At 42.2% G+C, this 19,508-nt stretch overlaps 1 protein-coding gene across 2 annotated transcripts in view; it reads left to right on the forward strand.

The window, feature by feature from the left end:
* The first annotated feature begins 907 nt into the window (after window positions 1-907).
* The window catches only part of DNAAF4 (dynein axonemal assembly factor 4), a 28,354-nt gene continuing 9,753 nt past the window's right edge, over window positions 908-19,508 (forward strand). For both annotated transcript variants that reach the window (XM_054716211.1, XM_054716212.1), the window contains exons 1-6: window positions 908-1,474; window positions 1,813-1,960; window positions 7,867-8,000; window positions 13,702-13,930; window positions 17,446-17,591; window positions 19,310-19,419. In XM_054716211.1, the coding sequence (XP_054572186.1) occupies window positions 1,352-1,474; window positions 1,813-1,960; window positions 7,867-8,000; window positions 13,702-13,930; window positions 17,446-17,591; window positions 19,310-19,419 (890 nt within the window). In that variant the 5' untranslated portion in view covers window positions 908-1,351. The remainder of the gene's footprint in view (window positions 1,475-1,812; window positions 1,961-7,866; window positions 8,001-13,701; window positions 13,931-17,445; window positions 17,592-19,309; window positions 19,420-19,508) is intronic.

The following is a 19,508-nucleotide window of genomic DNA, read 5'->3' on the forward strand; positions in this document are numbered from 1 at the left end:
TGACCAGGCCAGCAGGGGAGGACAGTTGTGGGGGACCAGGCCTGTAGGGAAGGGCAGTTGGGGGGGACCAGGCCTTCAGGGAGGGCAGTTGTTGGGGGGGGGGGGGGGACCAGGCCTGCAGAGGAGGGCAGTTGGGGGGGACCAGGCATGCAGAGGAGGGCAGTTGGGGGGAGGCAGGCCTGCAGGGGAGGGCAGTTGGGGGGTGACAAGGCCTGCAGGGGAGGATAGTTGGGGGGGGGGGGGACCAGGCCTGCAGGGGAGGGCAGTTGGGGGGGACCAGTCCAGCAGGGGAGGGCAGTTGGGAGCCAGCAGTCCTAGAATGTGAGAGGGATGTCCAACTGCCCATTTAGGCCCCATCCCACTGGGATGGGGCCTAAACCGGCAGTCAGACATCCCTCTAGGGGTCCCAGATTGGAGAGGGTGCAGGCTGGGTTGAGGGACACCCCCCCCCCCCCCGCCCCCCATGAATTTCGTGCTCTGGGCCTCTAGTAATATATAAACCGGATCCACAGAAAGCAGTCCAGGGAAAGAACACTTGAATGGGAGTGAAGAGATCAGGATCTTCCTTGAGGTTCTGCCACTCATCTCTGTGGCAACGGGGATAACTTGTACAGATCTGAGGTTCCAGTATGGCCTATGGCTATATATAGGATCCCTACATTTCCTCCTAGCGCTAAAGTTCTAAGTCTCCCTCCTTAAGCAATAGTAAAACGTATCCGTGTGAATTCAACTGATCCTGCAGTTGAGCTGCAGCCAAGCATTTGGCAGGTGAGTCACAGGATCGCTTCTCCCTAGTTTTCAAACCCTGGAGCGAAACCTACTATTACATGCTTTTGGTGGCCTGGCAGTGGATAGGATCTGAAGGACAGGTAAGATCCTCGACCAGGAACCGTCCAAAACAGGAACACCAAAGGGTGCTGCTACCTCTTACAGCCTCCATCGGAACAAACCTAAGGCCAGAGCTGCAAAGGCGCAGCGGGCGTCGCACCTGCTTCCTGCGGGCCACGCTCTCCACCCGGTAAGCCCACGCTCTTTTAGTTCACTTTCAGGCCGGAAGCTCTTTTCTTGCCCAAGCGGGTGTGGGCCCAAGTCCTCGGAGATTCGCTCGGACTTCAGGGAAGTCCTAAGAACCGGTCTCGGCAGGACTCCGCCAGGATGCCCAGGCAGCCAGGAGGGGAGTGCGCCGCCGGGGTCGCAGGGGCGCGCCCGGGCCACGCTGGGAACTCTGGGCGCCTCGGCCCCGCCTGACCCGGAAGGGCTGGCGCGTGGTAACCCCGGCTTCCCTAGCAACCGAGCCTCCGTGCGAGTCCCAACCTGCCGCTCCGGCCTCTCGCTGGGTCCGCCTCCCGGGATGCCCCTGCAGGTCAGCGATTACAGCTGGCAGCAGACGGAGACTGCGGTCTTCCTCTCCGTGCCTCTCCGGGGCGTCTGCGTCCGGGACGCGGACGTGTTCTGCGCGGAAAACTACCTGAAGGTAGGAGCGCGAGTGCGCCCGCCGGCGCCCGGGGTGCGCTCCGCAGCTCCGCGAGTGCGCCCCTGGGCGTGCGCGTCGGGCGCATCCTTGCACGTAGCCTCCCCGAAAGTGAGTGCTATTGAAACCCGCAACGAAGGAATTCCACACGGGTGGCACCAGATGCTATCAAGTCAGAGATTGTTCTTATGCACATAAGCCTGGCGAATCTTTCGCGACCTGGAATAAATTTGTAGCATTTATTTAAGAAATGATTGTGGTCTCAATCACGTTATTTCTTAACGGCTGGGTTCTTAATTTGTGGAACTAAATTAACTTTCGTTTCCTCCCCTTCTGAATAGGTCAACTTTGCTCCGTTTTTATTTGAGGTGTTTCTCTATGCTCCCATAGACGACGAGAGCAGCAAAGCCAAGATTGGGAATGACACCATTGTTTTCACCTTACGTAAAAAGGAAGCCGTCCTGTGGGAGGCCCTTTCTGTGTCAGGTGGTGAGTTCTTTGTTAAAAGATGTTTTTATATTTTGTACCTTTGAAAAAATTTGTCTTTTGAAACAATTATGTTGCTCTTCTAGAAGAAAAAAATAGGCACACGAGCATGGTTTAAATGAGATAGTGCTTCAGCTGCCACTTAACCTAAAAATTGAATGATTCAAAGGTTAGAGCACATGAACAATTACTCTTGTCCTGGCCTGTTTTGCTCAGTGGTTAGAGTGTCGGCCTGCAGACTGAAGGGTCGCGGGTCGATTCCCGGTGAAGGGCAGTTACCTTGGTTGCAGGCTCAGTAGGGTCGTGGTGTGTGGGAGGCAACCAGTCCATGTGTCTCTCGTGAATAGATATTTCTCTCTCTCTTTGTCTCTCCCCGTCCCTTCCATTCTCACTAAAAAAACACACACACACAAACAAAAATCAATGGAAAAAATGTCCTCGGGTGAGGATTAACAACAGAATAATAATAATAATGATGATAATAATAATAACTCTTAAGCAGATAATGTGGGCTTATGACCTTTATTGAGCACTTATTTTGTTCTAGGAATGAACACATCTGCTAATCCTCACAACAACCTATCACTTGGGTATACCCCACTGCGTGCCTTATTTATTTATTTATTTAAAAATATATTTTATTGATTTTTATAGAGAGGAAGCAAGAGGGATAGAGAGCTAGAAACATCGATCAGCTGCCTCCTGCACCCCCCCCACCGGGGGATGTGCCCGCAACCAAGGTACATGCCCTTGACCGGAATCGAACCTGGGACCCTTCAGTCCACAGGCAGATGCTCTATCCACTGAGCCAAACCGGTTAGGGTCTGCCTGCCTTTTTTAGAGGTGAGGCTACTGTGGCACTGAGAGTTTAGTAATTGACAAAGGTCACTCAACTAGTAAGTGTCAGATTGAAACTGGAGCCTTAGCAGTTTGATTGTAGAATGGTGGTTCTCAACTCTGGCTACATAACTGAAACACCTTAGATCTTTTAAATAATACAGAGTTCTGAAACCTTAGGCCAATCAAACCAGTTTCAAGGAGTGGGCCCCCAGTGTTGGTAGTTTATTAAAAAGCTTTCCAGGGATTATAATGTGTAAAATTGAGATTCCTTATTCTCTGTACTCTTTGTTTAAAATATATTTTTTATTGATTTCAGAGAGGAAGGGAAAGGGAGAGAGAGAGATAGAAACATCAATGATGAGAGAGAGTCATTAATCGGCTGCCTTCTGCAGGCCCCACACTGGGGATTGAGCCCACAACCCGAACATGTGCCCTCACCACAAATCGAACCCTGACCTGATTTATAGGTTGATGCTCAACCACTGAGCCACACCAGCTGGGCCTCTGTACTCTTAATCATTAGTCTTTTCTTCTGCCAAGACAGCTTTGCTGGTTAGCACTTGCCCTCTACTGCTTTAGCTCTGTTTTCTTCCTCCCTCTTCTGGTTTTCATGTTTTACAGTATTTTATATCTGCTGCCTGAAATTTCTCTTAATTCTTTGGTAGTGGGGAATACTAAGAATGGAGAGATTGCCCTAGCTGGTTTTGCTCAGTGGATAGAGCACCGGTCTCCGGACTGAAGGGTCCTGGGTTTCATTCTGGTCAAGGGGGTTGCAGGCTCAATCCCCTGCCCTGGTTGGATCACATGTGGGAGGCAACCAATCCATGTGTGTCTCTCACATCGGTGTTTCTCTCTCTGTCTCTCCCTTCCACTCTCTTTAAAAATATCAATGGAAAAATATCTTCTGGTGAGTATTAACAACAACAAAAGAATGGAGAGTTTGCAATCATTCTTTATATGAATACATTATTGGTCTTGCAGTGGAATTTAATTTTTTAATCTTCAGGATTTAGAATATACAGATTAATGTAGGTTACCATAGCTAGGTTACTTTTGTGAGTCCCAGACTAACAGGAGTTTTTTTTTAAAAAAACAACTACAAACAGATTCCTACTCTCATACCCCAGCCTTCCTTTGTGATTCAGTAAACCTGAAGTGGGACCTGGGAATATGTCATGAAGCACACCCAGGCTGTTCCAGCTTCTTACCTAAGATTAAATGTAAACACTTTCATTCATTTCAACTCTTGTTGATAATCTTAATTTTGCCAAAACTGTCATCTACTATAATGGTTTATCCTATTTAATAAAAGAGTAATATGCAAATTGACTGTCACTCCAACACACAATATGGCAGCCCCCATGTGGACACAAGATGGCCGCCACAAGATGGCACCACAAGATGGCCAGCAGGGGAGGGCAGTTGGGAGGGACCAGGCCTGCAAGGGAGGGCATTTAGGGGGGGGCAGGCCTACAGGGGAGAACAGTTGAGGGGGACCCAGGCCTGCAGGGGAGGACAATTGGGGGGGGACCAGGCCTGCAGGGGAGGACAGTTGCGGGGGACCATGCCTGCAGGGGAAGGCAGTTGGGGATGACCAGGCCAACAAGGGAGGGCAGTTAGGGGTGACCAAGTGGCAGGGGAGGGCAGTTAGGGGCAATCGGGCCGGCAGAGGAGCAGTTAGGCGTTGATCAGGCTGGCAGGGGAGTGGTTAGGGGGTAATCAGGCTGGCAGGCAGAAGCGGTTAGGGGCAATCAGGCAGGCAGGTGAGCAGTTGGGAGCCAGCAGTCCTAGATTGTGAGAGGGATGTCCGACTGCCCGTTTAGGCCCTATCCTACTGGGATTGGGCCTAAACGGGCAGTCGGACATCCCTCAAGGGGTCCCAGATTGGAGAGGGTGCAGGCTGGGCTGAGGGACACCCCCTCCCCCCATGCATGAATTTCGTACACTGGGCCTCTAGTCTATACTAATAAAAGGGTAATAGGCTAATTAGACCAGGAGACCTTCCAGACAAAGCCATGGTGGTGGGGCCGAGGCAGAGGCGGTTAGGGGCTAACAGCCCAGCAGGGTAGAGCAGTCGAGGGCGAGCAGGCCAGCAGAGGGGGGCAGTTGGGGGCGAGCTGGCTGGCAGGGGGTGGCAGTTGGGGGCGATCAGGACGGCAGGGGGGGCAGTTGGGGGCGATCAGGCCGGCAGGGGGCAATTGGGTGTGATCAGGCTGGCATGGGTGGGCAGTTGGGGGTGATCAGGCCGGCGGGGGACGCAGTTAGGGGTGATCAGGCCAGAAGAGGAGGGCAGTTGGGGTTGATCAGGCTGGCAGGCAGAGTGGTTAGGGGTGATTAGGCAGGCAAGCATGTGAGTGGTTAGGAGCCAGCAGTCCCAGATTGCGGCATGCACCCTCAGCCAGCGGGGGCGGGTGGGGGTGGGCGGGAATCGGGCCTAAACCGGCAGTCGGACATCCCCCTAGGGGTCCCAGATTGGAGAGGGTGCAGGCTGGGCTGAGGGACACCCCCCCCCATGCACGAATTTCATGCACTGAGCCACTAGTTTTTAAATAAACAGATGGGGATGGGGGTTGGGGCTTCTCAGGTGATTCTGATGACTGGCCAGGTTTGAGAAATCCTGTCTGTCTGTTTTCTGGTGCCCAACAGATTTCTCCAGGAAACGTTTTGTCCAATAACTTTTCAGTCTACAAAGAAGGCTCATATCAGAAAAACTGCTACTTTCCCCGACTTCTGATATGAAACATTTTCTTCCATGGCAAATTCCCTTTTAAACCTGGTTGGCCACCTCATCCAGGAGTGGGAAGGGATTTTCTTTCCTGATCATGATCTTCCCCTCTGTTTTACACATCTGCTTTCATTGAACAGCCACTTGATTCTTCTCTTTCATGGTTATGTGGTAAACTGTTCCAAATTTTAACCCTTTAATCTCGGTTTTACAAATTTTTTCTGTAATGGACCAGATAATACTTTGGATTTTTGCGCTATGGTGTCTGTCATAATTACTCAGTTCTGCCATTGTAGCACAAAAGCAGTCATAGACAATACTTTTTTTTTTTTTATAGTTTACATTCAATTTTACTTTGTGTTGATTTCAGGTGTATGACTACACATATTTATTGACCCTGAAATGTGAATTTAATTTGATATGTCACAAAATATTATTATTAAATAATAGTTTTTTTTCCAACTATTTAAAAATGTAAAAGTTTTTCTTTGCTTTTGTGTTATAGAGAGATAGGCAGCAGGTTGGATTTGGCCGTAGTTTGCCAACCTCTGATATAAACTTGTCAAAACAGCCTTAAAATTAACTTACATAACAAGTAATGAACAGTGACTTTTACTTCAGAAATCAGATTACAATTTAGTGAAATTATTTCTTTAACAATCTTTTATTTTATTTTACATAAAGTATTGTGGAACTCCAGTCTATACTCCAAGTCTATCTCCTTCATTATTCAAAACATATTTGTTTCATTTTTTCCTTCTTGACACACTTTTCATTTCTTTTAGATGTGGAACATTTTATTTGAAAAGTTGATGTTCTTTTCATTATTTCTGTCCCTGTAGCTGACCCAATTGCTGCCACCCTGATACTAAGCAGGAGCAGAGTTGGGGAGAGGCTCCAGACCTAATTCTAGCTCTAAGTTCCAGCCAAGACCTTGCATGAATAAAAATTACATACTTTTTACTTACCTCTAACTGAAATTTAACATTCCCTTCAATTGTGAATGTAGATAACAAACAGCAGTAGTATCAACAAAAATCACAAATATGTTCATATCATAGATACCTGTATTTTATACTCATTGCTTTGAAGTTAGAGTATTAGACTTGTTGCTATATATTATTTAATGCACTAATAAAGAAGCATGTATTAGTATATCAGATGTATTTTTTAATATTTGTAAGTGTTTTAATATAATTAGCTTTCTTTGTAATCCTGTGTTTTTTATTTTATGCATTTAAAAATATTATGGCCCGGCCGGTGTGGCTCAGTGATTGAACATCGACCTATGAACCAGGAGGTCATGGTTTGATTCCTGGTCAGGGCACATGCCCGGGTTGGGGCCTCAATCCCCAGTGTGGGGTGTGCAGGAGGCAGCTGATCAATGATTCTCTCATCATTGATGTTTCTATCTCTCCCTCTCCATTCCTCTCTGAAATCAATAAAAATATATATTTTTAAAAAACATTATGAGGGATCTATAAGGCTTTAACTATTCTGCCAAAGGATCTGCTGCACCAGAAAGGTTAGGAACCCCTGCCTAGGACCTGCTTCATCCCTACCCTTCCCTCCACTCTACTCTCCCCCAGATCACCCTCTCCCCTCAAGTTTCCTCTCTGTTTTTTTGCCCCTCCAAGTCTAGCTTCCTTTCCTGATTCCACTTCCCCTAAGGTAATTTACCCCCTCCCTAATGGATTGCAGCCTGTGTGTAAAACACATAAAAATAATTGTGAATGGTAAAATTCTATATATAACAAGTCATGTTACTTTATAATTTTTCCTAGGTCTGGCTCTGTACTCATCATATGTATAAATTACCTTTTATGTTTGTAAAGGTGATTGATCATATCAGATAGTCTCAATTCATTTTTTTTCTAGACCTCATAGTGCTGATTTACTGCAATCAGGTTTATAAACAAATAGCTTTCTCAACAGAGAGGAGGGTATATGTGTTTCTCCTCAACTTGTCTCCTTTCTCTACCTTTCCTTCTCCCTCTCTGATCCCCTTGCATTCTGCTGTCCTTTCCCTCTTGTACCTCTCTGTTTTCTCTCTCTCCCTGCCCTCCCTCATTTTCCCCTTTATTCCCCGCTCCATTTTTCCTCCTCTCTCATTCATATTCCCCCCCACCCCCTCATTCTGTAGTAATTTCTATATAGTTACTCACTTACCTTTTAATGTTAGCTTCTTGGCCAGTTTAATATTGAGAAACGTTTTCATTTCTCCATGTGAAGTTGGGTCCAAAAAATATATCATCTCGACTCATAATCTTAAGCAGTTCTCTCCTAAATACTAGTAAAACAAATTTACCAGAATCCTAATTTAGTGATACTACCTTTGTTTTAGTTGACAAAGAGATGATGCAAAGAATAAGAGAAAAATCTATTTTAAAAGCACAAGAAAGAGCAAAAGAAGCTACAGAAGCAAAAGCTGCAACAAGGCGGGAAGATCAAAAATATGCACTAAATGTCATGATGAAGGTAAGTTGCAAGTAGGAAAGTCCTCTAATTAAAGAGAAAATAATAGACATGTAAGGGTAAGTAGTCCTAACCACTATACTTCCTCACCTCTGTTCATACGTTGGTTATTGGGACTTACTAATAATTAAGTTATATAAATTATCTACTGCTTACATGTGTTCCTGAAAATATTTATGAAAGTTGAGGGTATAAATGTTGAATAATAATAGATTTATTTGTTTCAGTGAGAATTTCCTATTTCCAGGGGAGTCAGAAATGAAAAGGTTTTATGGTGTATTTTACCTCTTTCTTAATCTTGGGATAATGAACACAATAATTTAAATCAAGAAAAACACTAAATATTGACAAATTAACATCTTTTGAACTGTTGAGGATTTCAAGTTAAAGCTTCAATCAGCAATATTTTTTTGAGATATAACACACACCATACAATTCACCCATTTAAAGCTTACAATTCATTGGTTTTTAGTATGTTTAGAGTTGTGCAGCCATCATCACAATCAATTTTAGAACATTTTTCATCACCCCAAAAGGAAACCCCAGCCTAGCCGGTTTTGCTTAGTGGTCAGAGAGTCCGCCTGCGGACTTGGGTTTGATTCTGGTCAAGGGCATGTACCTCTGTTGCAGGCTTTATCTATCCCTAGCCCTGGTTAGGGTGTGTGGGGGAGGCAACCAATCAGTGTCTCTCTCACATTGATGTTTCTCTCTCTGTATCTGTCTCTATCCCTCCCTTCCACTCTCTGGAAAAATCAATGGAAAAAATATCCTTTGGTGAGGATTAACATACATAAGTATTTTTTAGTAACTTGCATAGACTTTAATTGTGGAATCAATCTAGTCTCCCTTGGATATACAGCTGCTGATGTCTATGCTAAGGTTTTTAGTTCATGTTTTTTAGACTAGCTTCCGTAGAGGGTCTTCCCTGTGTCTGTATAGCTTAATTGTTAGCTAATGATTTGAGCAGAGGTGGTAAAGGCTCCACCCTTTGCCAGTTGATGTATGTGTAGGTTTGAGAATACTTTCAAAGTTGGAGCCAGTTCTCATGCCTCCTTGGCTTCATTTTATGCCAGTTTTCCTCAGGTCTTCCCCATAAATACATAGCTTTCTGGTTAACCAGGGTTGTATGGTGAGTTTATCACAGATTTTTTTTTAATAGCTCTCTCATTTATATGATCTTTTTGTGAATTTTCTGTCTAGTCAGGCACTTACCCTAACCAGGAACACAACCTCAGACCTCAACTGCAAATTTTTCCTGTTTATTCATCCCAACCAAGTCTACTGCTTTTATCCACCAAAGCCACAGGGTTTGGCTGCCCCACCCTGAAGTGGGTCCACCCTTTTTGCCAACAAAGCTTCTATTTTTTTTTTATTGTTGTTGTTGCTAGCTTCATGTTGGTAACTTCCAGTCTTGTTATTCTAGCTGGAAGTTGGTGGTTGAGAGCAACCTCAGGCAGGAAAGCACAGTCTCCCACTGTTCTTAGCTGTAACTTGTGCAGTTTTTCCAAAACAAACACTTCTCAATTTGCAGGCTGTCTTTGGTTAATTTCCAGTGCCTTGAAATGGTTGTTTTTGATAGATTTTTCCAGTTTTAATCTTGACTAGAGGCCTGGTGCATGAAATTCGTGCACTTGGGGAGATTCCTCAGCCTGGCCTGTGCCCTCTCGCAGTCCAGAAGCCCTTGGGGGATGTCAGACTGCTGGCTTAGGCCCGCTCCCTGCCTAAGCCGTGAGTCAGACATTCTTAGTGCTGCCGCGGAGGCAGGAGAGGCTCCCGCCACCGCCACTGTGCTTGCCAGCTGTGAGCCTGGCTTCTGGCTAAGTGGCGCTCCCCCTGTGGGAGTGCACTGACCACCAGGGGGCAGCTCATGCATTGAGCGTCTGCCCCCTGGTGGTCAGTGCCCGTTATAGCAACCTGTTGTTCCGCTGTTCGGTCTATTTGCATATTAGCCTTTTATTATATAGGATATTTGTAGGTGGGAACTGCCAGCCTCCTCATGCCTCTATAAAACTGGAACATTTTCTTTTGTGGATGAATTTTACATTTATTTATCAGAAGTCTAAGAAGTCCTCTTGGTATTTTGAATAGATTTATGTTGATTTTAGAAATTCATTTGTCATTAACATATTTACAATAATGAGATTTCCCTTCAGGAACATAGCATTTATCTCCATTTCTTCAGACTTACTTTATATCCCCAGCAAAATTATTTAACATACGTGAGACTTGCTCATCTATACATATGCAAAATATCCCCTTGGGAGTTTGACCAGGAGACCAGGAGTTCAATCACTCGCTATGATGTGCACTGACCACCAGGGGGCAGCGCAGAACATGGCAGGTGACCAGCAGCGGCAGTGGCGGGGCGCTGAGGGAGCAAGGGAAGGAGGAGGCAGGGAGGCAGGGGGAACCATGCGGTGGCGGCACGTGGGCAGGCAGTGAGGGAAGAAGAAGGCAGGGAGGCGAGGAACCTGACCGGCCCTGATTGCTGGCTAGTCCTAGGGACCCTACCCATGTATGAATTTTGTGCACTGGGCCTCTAGTATTTCATAAAGCTTATTCTTAGCCTTTTAAAGGTTTTTCTGGCAGTTACTAATGAATTATTTTCCACTGTATTTTTCTAATCGTTTATTGCCAGTTTGTAAGTAAGTTAGTTTGTTTTTATGAGTTTGTGTGAGTTGATCTTGTAAGTGAATGCCTTGCTGAACTTTTTGGTTGCAATAGTTTGTCAGTTTGTTATTTTGGTTCTTTTAGGTATTCTGTCATATTATTTGCAACTAATGACATTCTGTCTCCTTATAATCCATATTTATGTTTCTTATTTTAAAAATTCTATTGTATAGGTTACCTCTAGGAAAATAGGAAAATAGTAGGCATACTGGCCTTAGTGACTTTGCTAGTAGTACTTCCAATGCTTTTCCATGAAATTGGACATTGTATGGGTCCTTTTAGCAAGCTAATTTTTTTCTGTTGTTTCAGGTATCAACTGATATTTTGCCATGTACTGAGATCATGTTGTTTTTCCCTTTAGATTTCTCAGTATCATAAATAAGAAACACCCTATTTGATCAAGATGTATTATTTAATACTTTCCTCAGATTAGTGTGCTAATATTTTATTTATGGATTTTTGCATATAGTTTATAAGTAACATCTATAATAATAAAAGCATAATATGCAAATCAACCAAATGCGGAAAGACCATCTGGACGACCTCCTGGATGAAGCCGGGGCTGCGAAGGCCTAGTCTTGCACAAATTTCGTGCATCAGGCCTCTAGTTGGTTTATAAAGAATATTGCCTTGATAAACCATTCATTCTAAATTGAAAGAAATACAGACTTTCTCTTCATGAATTACTCATCCATCTCCTATTAGTTAAAGTTGCTGTCTATAGTAAGCTAATATCCCATACTTTATGGCATCCTTTTTTGAGCCATACAAAGAACTTAAAATTCAGTTTCTTCATGTGTGATGACTGTTTTTCTAGCCTTCTGAGTTTTTCTGTTACTAAACATTCCTCCTTCGTGTGGTATATTCCCCATATTACTTTGTTTTTAAAGAAGAGAACTTCAAGGATTGTTTAACATCTGTCTTTCTTAGTTTCTCTTTGATGTAGATAGTCTCTCTTTTCCTTTTATCATAGCTCTAAGGTATTACCTTCCTCAGGTTTTTCTCTCTTTTGTAGTTTCTTCTGTCACGTGCTCTGTGAAGCCTTTCTTGGTCCCTCCTCTTCCCCTTGACTCCCTCAAGAGTTATACTATTTTTTTTTTTGTTTTTAAGTTAGCTTATTACAAATTAAATTACATATATATATCCTATATAATAAAAGCCTAATATGCTAAGTGTCTGGTCGTCCAGTCAGTCATTCAACCAATCAAAGTGTAATATGCTAATGATATGGTAAGGACACTCAACTGCTCGCTATGACGTGCACTGAACACCAGGGGGCGGACAGTTGACCAGTCGACCAGTTGCTATAATGTGCACTGACCACCAGGGGGCAGGCGCTCCAACCTGTAGATTAGCTTGCTGCTGGGGTCCAGCCAATGGGAAGGGCCGGACACACCCTGGAGCCCTCCTGCGGTCCCTCCCTGGCTGGCCAACCTCCTGCGTCTCTACCCGGCCCCAATCATGCAGCAGTGGGGTCCCTTGGCCTGACCTGTGCCCTCTCACAATCTGGGCTGAGGGTCCCTCTCCCCACAAGTGCATGAATTGGTGCACCGGGCCTCTAGTATATATATCCCTTAACTACATATTGGCTATAATAACAGAACTTTCCCGTTTCTTTTAATTATAAGAATAGTCTCCTTTTTGGTAATTAAGACTGTCTTAGCAGTTTTTAAAACTTCAAAATTCACTCCACTTGCAGGGATTATGAAGAGTGAGGGTGTTCTGACTTTTCCCTTCTTCCATGTGTTGGGGAAGAAAGGGAGGAAAGGAAGAAAGGCAAACATATCATTAAACCGGGTGAAGTTGTCATCTTCTCCTTTTAGGTGGTGGCTGCCTCTGGCTAACACTGACTGGTCATCATGCCCTGTTGTCAGGCACTAAAAGCTGGCTCCTTGCTACATGCAGATTCTTCCTGGCCCAACCTACTGGCAGCTCTTTGAACATGTAGTGATTAGCATCTTTTTGTGCTTAGTTTAGGCCTGAGGTGCAATTCTGGGACTACAGGAGGCTCCTGTTCAGTAATCTGTGAAATTTATTTTAAAGTCAGTGCTACACAGTTCAATAGCAAAATAGCCAGTCTTTCCAAAGGAGGGTATGATATTAAATCATGCAGATGTCACAGAGCACTTCTTCAGGATAGTTTTCAAACAGATGAGTTAATTCTATACCTTAAAATAATTCAGCCTCTAGGAAACTTGGTTCCAGCTTGTCATTCTTTTGCTGTGCCAGATGTATTATTTAAATGTATATTAATTTAAATGTAAATTAATGAAACACATAAAATTAAAAATCACTTTTTTTTGGTCTTTTTTATCAACCTTCACCCACGGATATATTTTCCATTGCCTTTTCTTAAATGAAAGAGCGGAAGGGGGAGAGGGAGAGAGAGAAATAAAGAGATATATTGATGTTAGAGAGTCACATCAATCAGTTGCCTCTCACATGTGTCCCAACCAGGAGATCAAACCTGCAACCCAAATATGTGCCCTTGACCAGGAATCGAACCAAAGACCCTTCGGTGTTCGAGTCAATGCTATAACCACTGTTCACACCAGCCAGGGCCACACTAGTCACATTTTACATGCTCAGTTAGCAACACGTGGTAGCAGCTACTGACTTGGATTGCACAGAACATTACCATCATCGAAAAAAGTTTTGTCAGACACTGCTTCTCTAGAGGAGAGAGGTATGAATTTTTGTTCTCTAGAGGAGAAAGATGTGAATGTTTTTATTTTTTATTTATTTATTTTAATCCTCGTCTGAGGGCATGTTTTTGTTTATTTTAGAGAGAGGAAGGTAGAGAGAGAGAAACATTGATGTGAGACAGAAACAACAATTGGTTGCCCCTTATATGTGCCCCAACCGGGAATCTTCCGGCAATCAGACCTGCAACCTGGGCGTGTGTCCAGACTGGGAGTTGAACCTGAGACCCTTCTTCTCTCTCCCTCTCCCTTCCTCTCTCTCTAAAATCAATAAAAAACATATCCTTGGGTGAGGGTTTAAAAAAAAGTTTTGGTAATTGTAATTTTTACAGATTGAAGATGAAGAGAGGGAAAAAATAGAACGTATGAAAGAAAATGAACGGGTAAAAGCAACTAAAGAATTGGAAGCCTGGAAAAGACATCAAAGAAAAGCTGAAGAACAAAAAAGAATTCAAAGAGAAGATAAGTTACATCAACAAGAAAAGCAAATAGAAGAGGGAAATAAATTAAAACATAAAAGTTTTCCTAGAAATTCAACATCTAAAAATCTTGCCACAAAAGGTACAATAATTACTTTAATATTTTCTGGGAAAGTGAGTCCTGGTGGTGAAGTATATAGGTTGTTGTTGTAGTAGTAATCAATTTACAATATTAGGTCATTATTTTGGCATATTGAGAATACTATTGCAAAAAAAAAAAAAGATTAAGGTGAAATTTATTTTTTTATTTTAGGAAGTAGTGAATTTTTTAAAAAATGAGCAAGGATTCAGTGTTGGTTTTGCTTGTGTGCTTTTTTTTTGAAATTTATGTAGATATTGTTAAATATGTATTTAATTCACATCCAAAAAGTCTTGGAGTGGCCTGGTTGGTGTGGCTTAGTGGTTGAGCTTTGACCCATAAAGCAGGAGGTCACAGTTTGATTCCTGGTCAGGGAACATTCTTGGGTTGTGGGCTCCATCCCCAGTGTGGGTCATGCAGGAGGCAGCCGATCACTGATTCTCTCTCATCATTGATGTTTCTATCTCTGTATCCCTCTCCCTTCCTCTCTGAAATATTTTATATATATATATATTTTTAAGTATTGGAGTGGACTGTCAGTGCCAGGAACATTCATTTATTCTTTCAGAGATAATAAACTAGGAATATTGTTAAAAGACTTTTTCCTCACATGACTCAGGAAGATGAATACTACTAAGCAAACTTAATATCAAGCAAACAAGAGTTCTTCTGGACTTGGATCCTGATGTGTTCAAAAATAGTTAAAAGAACATATTTCTTTATTGATTTTATCTCATCTTAGAATATTAAACTTTATTTTATGTATATTTAGCAAATAGAACATTTTGTAGTAAAATCACTTATGTAATTATCCTTTATAATAAAAACCCAATATGCAAATTATTCCCTTGGGCGGTCGTTCAACCGGGAGACCTGGTATTTGACCACTCGCTATGACATTCATTGACCACCAGGGGGTGGCGCGGAACATGGCAGGCGTCGGAGACATGCTGCGACCTCTCGTCGGCTTCCTGGGGGCAGGGGTAATGGGGACGGAGGAGCAGTGAGAATGCGGTGTATCCGCTGAGCTCACTCTCACTCCCCCTGATATCCTCCCCCGGGACACCAGGGATCGTGTGCTGGGGAAGCCCCCACGTTCGAGTGCCTGCAAGGAGCCTGTCCCGCACCCACGCAGCCTCTTCCGGGTGAACCAGGCCACAGCTGCCGGACTGCAGGGGCCAGTCGGGCTCCCCGTGGGTTTGCACAGGAGCTGCTCTTCGAGGCCGGCCAGGAGAGAACGCGCTGCCCACCTGGCTTTCATGCGGCGCCCCAGCCTGCAGCATCTGGCTGCACTCACTGCATCTCTGTGTGGCACTGTGACTCAGGAGGAGGGGGGCACGTGGGGACCTGGGGGCCCAGGTGCTGCCCAGGGCCCAGAGGTCAGCTGGGACCTGCCCTTCCATGCCAGATGCTTGTGCTTCGATTTCTGGTCAGGCCTAGGGACTGCACCTGTGCACCAATTTCGTGCACCGGGCCTCTAATATTAACATTCATTGGTGATCACTCTATGCTAGGTGTCTTTATTGGATGTATCACTCAGTTTTCACAACAATACTTTGTGATAAGTGCTGCTATTCTTATTTTAGAGGAAATGTTCAGAAAGGATAAACAAATACCCAATAAGTAAGCCTGTAGGATTTGAACCCAGATCTGTCTGCATCTGAAACCTATGTTCTTTCTACTCAGTTATATGTCATTTCTACTTTAACAGTGAGGTCTAGCATATTGAAAAGTTCTTTAGAGTGAGTATTAAGCAATAATCATTATTGAATTTATATATTTTATTGTGGTTTAATATTTACATGCAAGTTAACTTCCACAATATCTCCTTCTTTAATGACATTTCAACAAAATATTTATACCAACTAGAGTATATGAAAACATTTTCTTCCATATTTTAAATACTGCTAAACAAACTGGATGTTTTCAAGTACTATTGGAACCCGCCCTAGCCGGTTTGGCTCAGTGGATAGAGCGTTGGCCTGGTCAAGGGCACATACCTTGATTGCAGGCTCCTTCCCTGCTTGGGCCCTGGTCGGGGCGCATGCAGGAGGCAACCAATCGATGTGTTTCTCTAAATTTACTAATATTTTATAAATGACTTTATGTTTATCTTCATGTTGAGATTCACTTACATTTTAAAAATGTTTACTTATTGCCTGGTCAGTGTGGCTCAGTGGTTGAGCATCGACCTAAGAACCAGGAAGTCATGATTCAATTCTCAGTCAGGCCACATGCCAGGGTTGCAGGCTCTATCCCCAGTGGGGGGCATGCAGGAGGTGGCTGATCAATGATTCTCTCTCATCATTGATGATTCTATGTCTTTCTCCCTCTCCCTTCTTTCTGAAATCAATAAGAACATATTTTTTAAATGTTTACTTACTGATTTTTAGAGAGAAAGAGGAATGGAGAAGGAGAGAGAGAAACATCAATTTGTTGTTCCACTTACTTATGCATTCATTGGTTGCTTCTTGTATGTGCCCTGACCAGGGATTGAACCCGCAACCTTTGAGTATCAGGATGATGCTCTAACCAATTGAACTACCCCACCAGGGTAGATTCACTTATATTTTTTTCTTTCTCATACTGTCTTTGTCCAGATTTGATAGCAAGTTATCCTATAAATTATGGAACTTTTTTCTTTTTCTATTCCTTGAAACAATTTAGTTGCATATGAAATATATGTTGCTTGAAGGTTTAGTAAAACGATTTCTAACACTGTCTAGGTATGGATTATTTATGGAAGTACATTTAGTTTCTTTATAATTATCAGTTATTTAGATTTTCTGTTTTTTCAAGTCAATTTTGGTAATATTTTTTCTAGGAAATTATGCATATTATCTTTTCAAATTTATTGGCATAAAGTTTCTCTTATTTGCTTATCTCTATTCTGTCTATACTGATATCATTTCTTTATTTCTAATACTATTTTATTTTTCCTTGATCAACTATTGCAACATTTTGCAAATTTTTGTAGTCTGTTAAAAAAAAGTAATTTTTGGTTTTGTTGATCCTTTCTATTGTTTCTTTTTTTTCTGTTCCCTTAATTCCTGTGTTTGCTTTTATTTTGTCTTTTTTTTTTTTTTTTTTGCTTTTATTTTGATTCTTCTTTTGGGGTTTTCACTGTTCTTTGTCCAACTTGTTTTAATTAAGTTTTTTAATATTTTAATACATGCATTTGAAATTATTTTTTCTTTCTATTAAATATAATTTAATAAAAGAAGGGAGAGGAAGAGAGATATAGAAACATCAGTGATGAAAGAGAATCACTGGGCTTGTGCTCCGACCAGGAATCGAACTGTGACCTCCTGGTTCCTAGGTCCAAACAACCACAGAGCTACGCTGGCCAGGCTAGCTGCCATACTTTCAATGATGGGTTTTACATTCCTTCTTGTCAGAAGTATCTTTGGTTTATTTGTATAGGATTTTAGAAGTAGCTTTGATGGGTAATTTATTTAAAAATCATTTTGACTGTTAACTAGAAAATGAGAACTAAATAACTAATACTGTTTTTGAAGGGAGAAACTCAGAAAACATATTTTCTGAGAAGTTAAAGGAAGACAGTATTCCTGCTCCTCGCTCTATAGGCAGTATTCAAGTCAACTTCACCCCTCGAGTATTCCCAACTGCTCTCCGGGAATCACGAGTAGCAGAAGAAGAGGAGGTAGGTGTACTTGCTATTAGTACAATGACCACAGTGAAAATTCTTTATTTTTTATTTCATCTGTTCGAAACCACTAGTGTGTCTGAAATTCTTAAGTATTTATTAAACTAAAGACATTACTTCATGAATGTATTTTAGTATTTCCTTATGAGAAAAATATATTTTGCAGGATTATTTTCTTGGCTCCAGAATGCTAATGAGAGAACACTGATTTAATATATAGCAGTCTAGCTTATTCCAGGAGATAAACTGTTGCATGCACCATTTATTTTATCAAATACACCATTTTCTAGAATAAATTTGTAAAGTTTAGATCAGTATATGTCGTGGTAAGAATAGATTTGGAAACTTATTATTAATATATTATATTACAATTAATTATTAATGTCAGGTAGTCTAATGTTTGATGCTTTGAAATTAATGTCTTTCATTCATTTATAAGTTCCTGAGCTTTAAGATTTTAAATATTGTATCTTTAGTTATATAAGCACTAACAACTGCATTTCTTTATGGTAAGGTGTGAACTGATACCTCTCTCAATTGAAAAGTTGTGGAAATAGCTCTGTCTAGGTGGCTCAGTTAGTTGGAGCATCATCCCGCACACCAAAAGTTTGTGGTTTGATTTTCCTGGTCAGGGCACATGCCTAGGTTGTGTGTTTGATCCCTGGTGGAGCACATGAGGAAGGCAGCCACTTGATGTTTCTCTCTCACATCAATGTTTCTTCTCTCTCTCTCACTCTCCCTTCCTCTTTCTAGAACTAAAATCAATAGACATGTCCTCAGGTGAGGATGAAGGGGAAAAAAAGTTGTGTAAATAATTGAAGATACTTAAGGCATAACAATTTATAAATATTATTTTTCTTTTTATTAAACAATGTATTACTTTTATATTTTATGATCGTTTTATTTTGGGTTATTGTAAGATATTATTATAATTATAAATTTTTTTCAATATAGAAAAATAAGAACAAGAAAAGTGAAATAACACATAAACTCCCAAATTTGGATGAAATTTGGACTAGAAAATTTTATGCATTTAATCTTAACCAGCTAGTTAACTTTTTTTAATGCATAAAAATTAAAATCACCTTCAAGTACTGTATCAGTCTGCTCTGGCTGCTATAACAAAATACCATAGACTGGGTGTGGCTTAAACAACAGACATTTCGTTCTGGAGGTTATAGTTCTGGAGGCTGGGAAGTGCAAGATCAGGGTGCAGGGGTTGGGTGGTGGAGAGGAAGAACATGAACTCTGATCTCTTCCTCTTCTATAAGGACACTAATTCTATCATTTGGGCACTACCCTCATTACCCCCAATGGCTCCACCTCCAGATATCATCACATTGGTGGTTATGACTTCAACATATGAATTTGGGGGGACACAAACATTCACTCCATAAAAAATAGTATTTCTGTTTTTGCTTTTTCTTCCTTTTTTTAAAATCCTCACCAAAGGATATTATTTTTCATTGGTTTTTAGACAGAGTGGAAGAGAGAGGGAAAGACAGAGAGAAATATCTATGTGAGAGAAATACATCAATTGGTTGCCTCCTACACAAGCCCAGGCCCGGGAGAAGCCTGCAACTGAGGTACATGCCCTTGATCAGAATTGAACCCAGGACCCTTTGGACGCTCTATCACTGAGCCAAACTGCCTAGGGCTACTATTTCTGTTTTTCGTAGGAAGATGGAAAATCTAAGACTTCATTCTCATTTCAGTGGCTACACAAACAAGCAGAGGCAAGAAGAACAATGAATACTGATATTCCTGAACTTAGTGATTTAAAAGAAGAAGAAAAGAACCCAGAATGGTTGAAGGATAAAGGAAAGTAAGTTTGGACTCTGGCCATGAGATTTAAAGTAAATTTATGTAGCCATTAGTTTTTCTCACATTTCCCAAATATCTTGACATATATGT

Source organism: Eptesicus fuscus, chromosome 5 (genome assembly GCF_027574615.1).
Source record: "Eptesicus fuscus isolate TK198812 chromosome 5, DD_ASM_mEF_20220401, whole genome shotgun sequence".
Classification (NCBI taxonomy): domain Eukaryota; kingdom Metazoa; phylum Chordata; class Mammalia; order Chiroptera; family Vespertilionidae; genus Eptesicus; species Eptesicus fuscus.